The sequence below is a fragment of the Macrosteles quadrilineatus genome, unplaced genomic scaffold (assembly GCF_028750875.1).
Source record: "Macrosteles quadrilineatus isolate MER2022 unplaced genomic scaffold, UCM_ALF_1.0 Scaffold_8__2_contigs__length_117827958, whole genome shotgun sequence".
Classification (NCBI taxonomy): domain Eukaryota; kingdom Metazoa; phylum Arthropoda; class Insecta; order Hemiptera; family Cicadellidae; genus Macrosteles; species Macrosteles quadrilineatus.
The window spans coordinates 39,830,502-39,844,250 of NW_026542601.1; the positions used below are offsets into that span (position 1 = coordinate 39,830,502).

Consider the following 13,749-nt stretch of genomic DNA (forward strand, 5'->3'; position numbering starts at 1 on the left):
TAAAACACTCTACTAACCTAGACAGTTCCCTGCTGCGTTCGACAGCTTGCTGAACGTATTTGCGTTTCTTGCCGCACAAAAGTGGTAATAAGGACTCCAGGAAGTCTGCCAGTTCCTGTAGTCGCGTAGTGAGCAGAACACAAGCGTTGACGGCCTCCTTGCGTTGCTTCTCCGCAGCGTCCTTCTCTTCGCGCAGGGCTTGGATCTGAGCACTCTCCTTGTCACGTTCTGGAGTGTTCAACAGCCGGGCTTGCAACTCTTCCACCGTACGCTGCAGCTGCCTGTGAATAAAAACATAATGAATGAACATGTTCATAGAACTCTTGGCTTGGTTGGTTATAAAGTAAATGAGTGAAAATAGTAGGATCAAATAAGTAAATAAGATCATGCCACGTTTAGCCCAAATAAGCACATGTCAAATCTTTGTTTTTTAACATAAATGTAAAGAATAAAATCCTAGATAATTTTTTTCAGAATTTTACATAATTTTTCATAAAAATAATGTAAACTGTTTTCATGTTAAAAAATGTTTGTTGATATTAACTGACGTTTTGAGGTTAGGTTTGATTTTTTCCGTGACTTTGATGACCCCCTAGTAAAATCAGTGACTTTTCATGACTTCAGTGATTTCCGTGACTGGTAAACACCCTGTTACACTCTAACCTATGTATTGTTAGTCACAGGTATTTTACCTTTTGTCCTCCACCAAACGCTGTATCTGCATTCGAGTGTCAGTCATGGGTTGTTGGTTCTCCTTGTCATTGAAGATGCTCCTTTGGAATGTCACAGGAGATGTGAAGCCACTCACTTTCTCCATCATCGTCAGCTGATATTCCCTGATTTGCTTCTCCAAAGACATCATTTCAACATGTTGCCGTTCACAGAGTTTATTCAACTTTTCAATCTCCCTGTTCTTGTCCCACAACTCTTTGTTCACCAACCCTTGCAAATTAAAAGTCTTCTTCTTCAATTCCTTCTTCAGGTTTTCAATTTCCTTGTTTTTGTCCTCCAGTTCTTTTAGATGGATTTCATTATCTTTGCAATTTTCTTCTGATTGCTGATTTGAGTCAGTTGACTGAGATTTATTCGGTAGGGAGTCTAGCTTAGCTTTGAGCTCTTTGAGTTCAGAATCTTTCTCAGTGATTACTTTGGCCAGTTCCTGCAAAAATAAGGATAGTGATACTTAGTACAAATTTACACTATATGTACAGGAGTTTTGTCATGCTTTTAAAATTTTAAAATGTAGCAAAGAAATTTTGCTAAGTCAGTCGCTCGGCCGGTAGTAGGGCCACGGACTTTGGGTCCAAGGCAGTGATGTCAAGGGTTCGGATCCTGTTATCTGTCGCTACTATTTCATCAGTATAGTTCACCCTTGTACTGTACCAGCTCACTCCTTGCTTTGCTGTGGCCCATGTGAAGGTGCAAATGCAAGGTAGGAGTAAAGAAGATGATTGAGGTGATAAATTGTGAGAAGATTGAGAGACTTATCAATGATTAGACACAGGAATGACCAGGGGAAAAGAGAGGTGTTATGTATGTATGAAACAAGAAAGTGTAAGAATGTAAAATTGCCAGTCAAAACATTGAACACAACATTAAAACATTCTTTTTTGTGACTAACTAACTAAAATTTGTTGCAATTGGTATTATTGTACCGATTATATAATAGTAAATTATATATACTGTATGCTAATTGAATACCACGTAAAGAATTAAAAGAAAAAGAGGACCACATATCTTAAAATATCTTAATAATCATCTTTAACGATAAATTAATGCCTGTTTCTGAACAATTTTTCCGAAGATGCTAGGCTCTAGCCCAGGCTTGTTTTTCACATTACTTTAGGCTAGACTTGAGGGTTGCGGCATTATCACTTCGATTGGTGATCTCACGGGATTTGAACCTGGAACCTCAAGGACTGAAGTCACACGCTTTATTACTAGACCAGCTCGCTCCCCGAACCACAAGGTACAGTTAAGAATGAAAATATAAATGCAGTGCTCACCTCTACTTTTGATTGAAGTTCTGTAACTAATTCCTTCTCCGTTGACTTTTCTTTAACTTCTTCTACAGATCTGTTAGCCTGTGGATATAAATTTAATGTACTTTGCATTGAAACTGACTTGTGATTGCTCCTAATAATTTCAAATAAATGGACTCAATATTAAGCAAAAACACATCTGTTCAAATTCATTTACTGCCACATTATAGGCCAAACATCGTCAGAGTCAAAGTTTCATTTTGAATAAGACATAACATTTTCTCAAGCTATAAATTATTTTGTACAACAAAGCGAGAAATCATGCAGTTTACACATGCCACAAAACTGTAAGTATTATTTTGCCAAAATACAATATCAAAACATGCCAGAAGAAAAACCTTTAAATTTACTTTAATGCATTATTATGATTCCTAAATTCTGAGAGAATCAAAAGTGAAAAGGTTTTGAAAAAACATGTTAGAAAATAAATCAGTTGGATAAATTTAATATATACTTTAGTGGAATAAATATTTTTTTTAGTATTTTAAGAGTTTATGATAACTTAAGTTTTGTTAGATATATATTTTATTTACTGTCTGTACTTTCTGCTACACATATAACCTATGAAATATCTTGAAGATCTATCAATATGGTAAATAACAATTTAGTTAAATGGCTGATAGTGATGCTAATTATAACGAATTATTTACCTTACAGCTATCTAAATGTATAAATCATCTTTTTTTGTTAAACAAAAAGAAAAGAAATTTTAGGACCATCAACTTTTTATTCAAGCCGTAAACTTTATCTAACACGAGATTGAAATAAAATACACAGATATACATTTAATTATTCAAGTTGGTACAACTTTTGCGTATGTTCAATACTATTTTAACAGGCGCTGTTAAGATCTTAAATGGAGTTTTTCTCTGTAGAATTCACGTTCAAAACTGGCCCTCATTATTATCCACATTGTTCTCCGGATTTTGTTTTCTACAAACAACAGGAATTACTAGGCATTTCTTGAGGTGAAGTGAGAGATTTTGATTGTAGACGTAGTTGACAAATGGAGTCCAAAACCTCTGCAAATGTATCGCTATAACTACTTTTTGAAATTCATTGAAGTAGTGTTTTACTTCAAGCAGTAAGGAATTGACAGGAAATATTAAGACACTAATATCAATATTTTTACTATGTAACACTATATTGAGAACAGACAATGCTCTTTTTTCTTTATCATAGGCTATATAGTTTTTTTTTTATCAGTACAGTTTTCAGAAAGAACGTAGTACTCAAAATTAATATAAGAATCTGTAATTATTCAATTTCAGAACTGCAGTACAAAAATTTTGTTAGTTGTTAATATTTAAAACGTCTGTAAAAACCTTTAATTCAGTACTGTGATGTAGCAAAGGATAATAAGAACAGGAAGTATTTAAATGTTTTAGACAATAATGTAACATAAAAAACATTATGAATAAAGAAAAATATTATAAACTTAAATTATAATGTTTTAATTATTTTGGATGCAAAACACAGCCTATTATATGTAGTTCATTTAGTTTATTCTTTAAACTTAAACATTATTGTAAAATTTCAAAATCAAAAGTTAAAACGCTTACTTTCCTATCAAGTTTACGGTACTCGTGTAATCCATTTAAAGATAATCATATTAAAAACAAAGGTTTTCAAAACAGAAAGCCATTAGATATTGGCAAACCTAAGGAGGCAGGCAAAAGGATAAGTCTCATTTTATTATGAAAATATTGAATTTTTTTATCTGAAAAGTACTTACAAATTGTTAGAACAAATTTTTATCATTCAGAAACAACACATTGTAAAAAACTGTCCGAGCAAATTAAACAGTTGAACAAATGCAAATGCTCTCCAACTTTAAATATGCCATTGTTTTTACAGAATAAAATGTTACTCATATAATGGAAAATGCAACACAATTTTTTTTTTATATCAATTGATTTATTCTGTATAATAGTATAATAACATAATGCTATAACTAATTAATTATCGATTATGTAGCTTGCTAATAAATAATTAAAAACTTTTGCCTTAAAGCCTATGTGTGAGCTCAATTAAACAACTATGCTGTAGCTAAGCCCTCAGCTACATAACAATATTAAATTGTAATAGGCCTATTGAAATTAATTGTTAACATTACCTCGTAATTTTAGTTATTAAATGTTTGAATTTTTTCAATTTTACATAAGATTTGTAAAAGTCAAGCACGAATTTAAGTCCCTTAAACATCTGTGATGCAATTTTATAAGAGAATTGAATACAATACATTTAAAAGAAAATGAAAATACTTATAAAGGGTAATTTATAACGATTAACTAGTTTTAGTATTTTTAATTCTTGGTTTCTCAAAATCAATAAGATTTATCAAATAAAAAGCTCGTACACAGCCGGAAAATATTGATTGGCTTTGTTAAGCTCCTGATTTTTTTAGTGATTTGTGTACAGAAAATCTAAAAAAAATGCAATTTTGTAATAGGTCTTATAGGTAATTTTTTTGAGTTTTTTAATAATCGTTATTTATTTAAAAAATAATCATATCAGGACTACATTATTTTCTAAGAAATTAGCTGTCTGGGATTGAACGTAGCCAACAAGTAACAAATATCAGTTTTACGTTCTGTTGTAATTCAAATACTCTTTTGATAACTCTTTAATGATTGTGTAATCACCAAATACATTCAAACCATAAAGGTTTGTCATGTTGGGTTCTTCTTTTAATTTTCACCTCTTTTAAAAATTATACTGGGACCAACCTTCGCACTTTAATACAATAGATCCAACTATCCGAATTGTCGACTGTCCGAATCGCTTACAGAGAGAATGTAAAAAACCTTAAACTACAGTAATATGAATCGTTGCTATAGAAGGAAGAAGCAAACTGCCGAATCCTAAACATCCCCCATGGTCTTGTAGACTTCATCATTGCCTCCATCATAGTGCCTCCCCCCCTCCCCCTCACAATTGCCGGAAAAGTGTGAATTTTTCAATGGTGAAATCTTTGCAAACGCTTTCCGCAATCACAATATAGTTAAAACTCCTATTTTATATAAAATACCCTGGATACAGATCCAACAATCAAAATCTGAAGGTGGTGTGGTCCCAGTTGATTTGGATGGTTGGAGAACTAACTGTCTGTACAGCTTTTACATGCCTAAGCTTAATTTCATTCATCACATGCAAAAACATGCTGTTAAATCAGTCGCTGAAGCATGCAATACATTAGGGCAAATGAGGAAATATTGTATAAAATATGTAAGAATGATAACAATTGATTTTTGGAACTGCTTGTCAACAGACAGTATACCAAATTGCAGAACATATTTTAACATTTTAATGAAAATATATAGACAGCATTAGTAACTTTTCCTAAGAAGGCACGGCTAAAATCATGTTTAGACAATGGAATCTCTACTGGGTACAAGAAAAAAATATTTATTTTCTGGCTAGGACCTTGCATTCAGCCATAAATTATGTTAGGCCTACTCATTTAATAACAGCAACATTTAAACATTATTTTGACATTATCATTAAACAAATTTAAGAATAATCTTTAACAATGTTGCTTTAAAAGAAGTTGTGTGTTAAATTATTTACTTCAAATGAAACTAAAAGCTTGTACAATTTAGGGAAGACTACAGTTTTTTTAAACAAATGATATGCAATTGTCTAAATAACATAGAGAAAATGAATGTTTTTTATTATACATTTATTAAAGCCTATGGCTTTAGGGAAATGTCCCTAAATTATTCAACTTTATAAATTCAATTAATCTTATTAAGAGAAAAGTTATCTGAAACCTATTTAAATACAACTATTAATATATTATGGCCTAAATCTAAAGAAATCAATAAATATCTTCAATAGCAAAAAATACTTAAACATGTCAAGCCCCATAAGATACATGGACAAACATGTTGGCGAGCATGTTTGTTATGGTGTTGGCGGCGAACATGCTCGCCCGTGTGTGGGGGCTTTATATCACTAGAAATATATATTATAATATAAAATGAATTAATAAATATAAATTTTCTAGTAACCTACTATAAACAACCTTTTTTCTTTTTTTCAAAAAGGAACACGCCCATACTAAGAGTTGTTTTAGTTGTTACTTTAGGATCTACTGTGGTATTATCTAAAGCTGTATAACTCCACTATTGATTACTACAAGTTTTATTTTGTCTATTTATTATAATTATTTTTGTAATTTTATTTTCCTGAGGGTTTTTTCTTAGTGCTTTTTTGGAGACAACGAATTAGACAAAGCACTCTGTCTATGTTCAAAAGTATTTGAAACCCAAAAATCAAAATTATACTTTGGGAGAGCCAATAAAAAAAATTTGAAACAAGATCTAGCCTATCAACAAGTTAAAACTACATAGTAAATAAAATTAATATTGAGGACAAAACAAGAAATAATTAAAACAAGATCTTGTTTAAACCAGGCATCTATATCACAAAAATCATTCAGCAACACTAAATCAATAACATGGATCGACTGTTTTTTTTAGATGAGTGTGGGTTCCCTCTAATTTAAGACTTAACAAAATATAAATGTACATATAATAAAGCAAATACAGAAAGTTCAAAAAATTTCAAAAAATTTTAGAGGCAGTCATTACTGAATAAAAAAAGATAAAACCAAAAGTATAAAACTATAAAGTCCAATCATAAAATAGTTGTGACATCTATTAGACTAGAGTTTGTTTATCGTAACTAACCTTAAAGTATTGTTAAACTATAAAAAACAAATATTTACATTTAAAAATCACAACTAGTCAAATTCGTTCTTGCTTTCATACAACAACCCTTTACAGACATAACATATTTCCTCTTTCCTAACATCGTTATACATGTTATCGTTATACATTATATAAGAATCAAACTCATAACATCTAAAATGTATAAAGAGCAAGAACAAGTTAAAGCATAAAAATTAAAATAACTGTATACATTTTTTACATTTGTTACGTCAGTATCACCAATTTAATTACAGTAACCCTTGGTTTTTTCAGGTTCCTGTGAAAAATTGCATCATTGCTTTTTAATACATGCACACTGAATTTATAAAGAATAAGACAATAAGGAAGACGTAATGGGTGAACTCATATTTGCCTCTTCAACAGAAGTACTTAAAGCGCTAAAGTAGAAAAATTGAATTTTAAATAATAAACTATTTGTGTACCATCAACTGTTTGAACTTAGAGCCAGTTGTGCACTCATTCCATCTTCCATAATGTACTCCTAAGCCAAGTAAAGATTAACACAACAATTTCTAACCAAAAGTGTTCTGAATCGCAACACTGCTAAATCGACTACTAATTGAATAAAGAGAACCCCGTTTCCTTACAACATTCAACGCTTACATTTCATACTGATCCTCAACAAGCAAAGGCTACTGTAATCACTAAAGCGACAGATCACAGAACGGCAAACCTTTGGTCAAACATGCAAAGCTACGGCTCAAAGTCCTACAGTACCTCTTCCTTGGACGAGGTAGAGGTGTGTCCACGCACGTCCGCTTTCATCTTCTCCACTTGGGCCTTGAGCTGTTTTTTCTCCCGATACATTGTCTGTATGAAGCTCTTGCTTTGTAACAGCTGGGCCTTTAACTTCTCCAGTTCTTGCAGCAGTTCAGCCTCTCGCAATTGTGGTTCCTTGGGTTCGTCGGTGGCAGAATTATGGCTTGTTGACGTCCTTTTCTCTGCCAAGTGCTGGAGATATTTTACCTGTGAACGATACACTTGTAACTTTTTTACTTTGTCAATAACACACTTACATATTTTTAACTTTGACTATGGTTAGAGCTGGACATTCCATTACAAATTAAAGTTGTCAGTATTAGAATGTTGTTGAATTGACCGTTTACCAGAGATCCGATACCCTATCCCTAATTTTTATTACATCATCTTATTAACCGAGCCAAACTGAAAGCTCTTATTGTATAAGGAAGCCCTATGATACAAATTCATAATTAACTTACACCTTAAGATTATTCCGAGATTTCCTTACCAAATACAATTACAAAATTAGATACAGCCTACTCAATGAGGTTACTACAAATGAACAAATAATGGTGAGTTAAAAAATAATTGTGGTTTCACATTTTATCTTATCTTAGACCTCCAACATCCTGTGAATAACCTACTAAAACTACAATTGAAAACAAGCGTTTATAAAATGGAAACCATAATCAAATGAAGCTTAAAAAAAACAAATAGGCCTACCTTTCTAAAGAGCAACTGGATACTAAAATTTTTAAAAAATAGTCTTTTGTTATTTTGTATATAAAGCAGCAACTAAAAATAGTTTGAATTTAAATGACTCATAAACAAGATCTCAAAGGAAAATCTTAAGTACCGTAAGTTAAGTTAAGTTATTAAATAAGTTTTAAGTCCTAAGTTTTTTAATTATTTTTAAAATTTAATTCCTCAAAACAAAAAAAATAATCAAGGTTATTCACCAATAATCACCAGGTTATTCATAGCACCCAATAGAATAGAACGATGCACAACTATTTCATAATAACACAAAACTATTACACTAGCAAACAAATTCACATTAAAATGTTGAAAGCTTCTCTGTTCTTTCAAACTCAAACATAAAGGCCTCAAAAGACAAGAACTGAGAGTGAACGGTTGGCGTTAAATGCCCTGAAATAACTATTGCAACAGCGACAGGCCTGCATGGATATTTTGAGCTTTCCCCCACCGAGCTATAGGCCCAGCTAGGAAGCAAAACACATTCCACCAATAAGTTGCTGTCCATCCCAAACTGAATACATGATGGAAAATGTTAACAGTCTTATACTTTGATAACTACAAATACCATTGTACAGCCTTCAATAAAGATTGTTGTATACTGTATATTAATTGTTTGTTAACATTTTTTTATAATTGAACAATCTTCAAAGAAGTACGACAACAACACACCAGTCTTGATCGAACTATTCGATTCATACAATTAGAGTGCGCTAACTACAATTTCATGCTCCAAGTATGAAGATTTTTGAGAAACCAAACTAATTTAATGATTCATTTTACTAACGTGTTTGTGTCTTTAAACCCATATCATTACTGTATATTATCCTAGTTTGTGTATAAGCTTTGTTTAACTATGTATATTTTAATATTTTAATTGTGTATCATTCTAAATGATTACAGTAAGAAAATGTATGATGTCTTCACAGTGGCGTACCCAGGATTTTGCTCTGGGGGAGGGTGTCAGGCTAGGGCCTGGGGGAAAGTTTTGGAATACATGTTCAATATTGCTGATTAAAAAAATATTGCTATTCAATATTGCTATCTAAAAGGCCACTAAAAATGGAAAATGAACTAAGTTTAATAAAACTGTGAACGAGTGACATGTGTAAATATTTTTTTTTGTAAATAGACAATATTTGTAGTGTTAGTTTTATATAAGATATGAAGATAGAAGACCCCTATAGATGTAGGTTAAACAAATTATCCCTCATTTTAATCTTTAAACTAATTTATTAGTATGTATTCCTTGGAAGGTTGACAAGTTGGTGAAATGTACATAAACACCTTATGTACACAAACATTTACTTAAAAAACAAAGGCAACAAAATAAGGTAATAAAAAAATTCTACTTAGTTTTAAGTTACTTACTGTAGTCATAAATTTGCCTTGCCTTACCTCTTGTTTTAATTTTTCATTTTCAAAATAAACTAGTTTTAGCCGTTTGTCTGTGCGAGATTCAGTTTCTTCTTTTTCTTGTAGCTTGTTTTCCACCCTGGTGAGTTGTTTCCTTAATTCCTCGGCAAGGGATTTCCATTTTTCTCCTTCAGTAATCTAAGACAAGGAAAACTAGCTTGAACAGATGTAGTTAATTGAATGATATAACAACTAATAATGGCCCAAGTAAGCAGCCTGGCAAAGATAAATATTGCCCATCTAATAATGGGAAATAAATGTATAAAGCGTGAAGAGTGCCCTGTGAGTATAAACAATTTAGGGAAAGGTTTAACGGATGAAAATAAAACCAAATTCAAGGCTGATATAAAAAAAAAACCTTGTTTGCTCGATATCTGCCAATTTGTTTTTGTATTTAAAAATGTTTATCTTTAAAACAATTAAAGATATCTTATGAAATGAGGTATACCATTTGAAATAGCTATTACCATCTTTACTATTATAAAATTGAGGTGGTGTCTGTCTGTCTGTCTGTCTGTCTGGACAGCTGTCACGACTAAAATACTAAACCTATAAAGCCAAAATTAAGCACAAAGATGGTCCATATATCTAGAAATGTCAGAGGCATATTCACTTCCCTGAGTTCCTCTCGGGCTACGCCCCTTGGAAGTCCCAGGTTTTAGGGTGAGGATTCCATAAGTAAATATTAATTGGTCTCCATGGAAGCATGAGAAAATTCATTCACAATGTTTGCATTTGCATTGACATTTCAATGTAAACAAGCAGAACTACAAAATTGCTTTTTTCACAATTTATTTCAGACAGCTGATCCAAAAAAATAAACAGAATATTTTACACAACTATGTGGTAAGTTTATCCTATACTCTAATACAAGCTAAGTCTGTTTGTCTGTAATATATACAGTAGAACCTTGATAACAAGACTCTCATAAGGATTATTAATCAAGACTTGTTATCAAGGGACTCCCTTATTGAAGTTTGCAATAATATGTGATTTGGGGTAAAATAAATTCAAGGGGATTTGAAAATGACACTTGTTATCAAGGGTCTTATTATCAAGGTTCCACTGTATCTCGAAATTAACTGGAAGGATTTTTATATTTTTAATAGATTTTGGAAATAGTGACTTATAACCCTAAAAACGTGTATGGTGACAGCTACTACCTCAGGAAAATTTGTATTTTGCTACACAAGTTATTTGAAAATTAAAAAATGTAACATTGGCCTTATGAGTTGCTAAGTAATTATGTTGGTTGAACAAAATAACAAGGAAAAAGTAAACTAAAGACTTGTAACCTGTAGCATGTGTTTACAACAAGCCATCCACAGTATGCTAGCAGAGTAGCAGACTACAACGTACAAAACAGAAAAGGGAAACACAATAGTTGTAACTACAGTAGAACCCCTTATATCCGAACTCGGACTAACCGACTCCTCGGGATATCCGACCTAGTGTCCGACCGCCTACTTGTTTCCTGTCTGGGGCGATAATGCCAAGCGCAATCGGTTGGCCGAAAGGCTGATCGCGGGTGTTGCCGCGGTTGTGAGAGTCGATTACAGAAGTCACGGAGACAGCAAGTTATGCTCACGCACGGGTGTTGCCACAGTCGCAGGAGACGATACCCGAAGTCGCGGAGAATGCAGGTTATGCTCCTCTCGATATCTGATCTTTTGGCTGTTCCAACCATGGCCCGGTCACGACATAGTCGGATATGAGGAGTTCTACTGTATTCAGCAAAGAATACACTGAAAATAACTCGACATAGTGGAAAATAGAGCAAGAGTTGATGAGTGTTTCATAATGGATGTTTGAGTGTGCACTGGCGTTAACTCAATGTTTCGCTCTTATTTAAGGGTAGATTTTACAATTTGTATACACTCTTTTAGTGTTTCCATAATTTGGTAACACAGTAAGCAAGCATATACGCTAGAATCAGACTTATCTGTCTTCAGCTAATCCATCATTTTATGATAGTATTTTAGAGAGTATGCTCATGCTGAAGTTTATTTATACTTTAAGAAAGATTTTTAGTTTAGTACCAAGAAATAAATCACCCCCCCCCCCTTACATATACGCTGTACTATGCTGTATTAATGCTATTGTAGCTGAATTCTACTGTGTTAAAATGTGATTTTATATTAATTCCTACGATAGGAACTAATACCCCCGCCGCAGCAAACCTGCCGACTAAGCGAATTTCCATTTGTCTGAATTGATTTTCAGTTAAATATATTTTAATAACATTAGGTTTAACGAGTACCTAGGTTTGCTGCTACAAGGAAACTAATAAAGTGTGTTTTTGAGTAAAATATTGATAGCTTAGTACAAAATAAATAAGTTTGCCAAGTTTGATCAAAATGTATCCATAAACAAGCAAACTAAAACATTTGACAATATTCCCCATAAGAATAACATGGGAATTTTAAATTTACAATTTTTTAAATTTTCTCCGTTACTAATAATAGAACAAAAATACTTTTATATACTAAATTATTTGTTTTTTTAAGCTTTTTAAAAAGGTCTAAAGAGAAATCGGGATATTTTGAGTTTTGAGGGTCAAAAGTGAGAAAAACCAATTTTTACCCCATAAAACCCCCCGTAAAGCCCCGTTCCCAAGGTCCGATTGTGCTGGTTCGCGAACTCATTCAAGTTTATCCCGCTTTACACCTTTAAACCAAATTTTATCAAAATCGGACAAAAATTACTCAAGTTATCGCGTTCACGGACGTATATATATATATATATATATATATATATAAGTCTATATATATATATATATATATATATATACATATATAAAAATTTGAACGAATGGTGTTTTTGGCCTCTGGGGACATCAAAATGAAAAAGTAAATCGGTCCCGGGTCTAGGTCTTACCGTGCCACCTACGGTAATAGCTACTTCCCTATAGGGAAATTCGCTAAAATTTAAAAAATACTTCTTTTATATTTTATATATATTATATATATTTTTTTAACAACATAAGAAATATGTACAATTAAAATGAATTAATGTGTTGGATTGCCAACTTAAAATTTCCATCATAATAAAATTTAAATTCTACTAGAACTTAAATAATAAAAGACAAAATTATTTATAAAGAACATGTTAGTTTCCTTTATATTGCTTTCACAATTGAAATAAACTATACTGAGCCATGGCTTAGTCACCCGGTACTTTATTCTAAAACTATATCATATATAAAAAAATATTCTATAACCGTTGCTGTATCAACCCAGGCTTTGCTTTTGATTTATCAAAGTGTTAACGTAATGAAAATAATGTTATTGATATATTTTCATGTAAACAGTAGGACAATTACAATGTAGGTTATACTTTTTTGTATAAATTTAGTGGCTTGTTTGTTTATAAATTCAAACTACTTAATTAGTGTTTAGATTTTTTTTTTTTAAGAGGTTGGCGGCCTCTTTTAACCTTGCCCGTCCACATAGACTACAGATCTGTGCGTGGAACGTATCCAGCAAAGCAAGGAGTGAGCCGGTACAGTACAAAGGTGAACTGTACTGATAAAAGTTAGTGGCAGTGACCAGGATCCGAACCCACGACACTTCTGCCTTGGGCCCGAAGTCTGCGACGCTACCGACTGAGCCACCGACTCACCTATTTGGCGGTATAGTACAACTTCCCGTTGCAAAGAACAGGTACAGCTGATAGTAAAAAATATCTTCTGGTTTCAAAACTAATGTTTTGTTTTTTTAACTTGAAAGTTGTGATTTTTCTTTAGAACATTTTTTACATTTTAAATTCTCAACCAAAGGACATCAAGTTAAGAAAGATTGAATGATAAATAGCTCAAATATCTTGTAAGTGGAGATTCCCATGTAAATGGACGTGGTGACATACAAATCTAAAAAAATCTAAAAAAGTCCAATTCTTGCGCCTTAACACAAAATCTGTTTACTGATTTTAAATATTTTTCACAATTTTTTAGGCTACGTATTTTTTTTTTTTTGTCTCCTGCGAACAGTGAGCATATCTTCCGGTCTCTCTGTGATGATTCTTTTTTCGGGTAACCAACGTTTCAGATGACCAGGCTT

At 32.4% G+C, this 13,749-nt stretch overlaps 1 protein-coding gene across 4 annotated transcripts in view; it reads right to left on the reverse strand.

The window, feature by feature from the left end:
• Positions 1 to 13,749, reverse strand: part of LOC128999518 (centrosomin-like) — a 63,042-nt gene that overhangs the window by 12,880 nt on the left and 36,413 nt on the right. For all 4 annotated transcript variants that reach the window (XM_054426083.1, XM_054426084.1, XM_054426085.1 and 1 more), the window contains exons 7-11: positions 9,674 to 9,829; positions 7,496 to 7,744; positions 2,007 to 2,084; positions 693 to 1,159; positions 18 to 281 (exon numbers count right to left, since the gene is read on the reverse strand). In XM_054426083.1, coding sequence (XP_054282058.1) covers positions 18 to 281; positions 693 to 1,159; positions 2,007 to 2,084; positions 7,496 to 7,744; positions 9,674 to 9,829 — 1,214 coding nt within the window. The remainder of the gene's footprint in view (positions 1 to 17; positions 282 to 692; positions 1,160 to 2,006; positions 2,085 to 7,495; positions 7,745 to 9,673; positions 9,830 to 13,749) is intronic.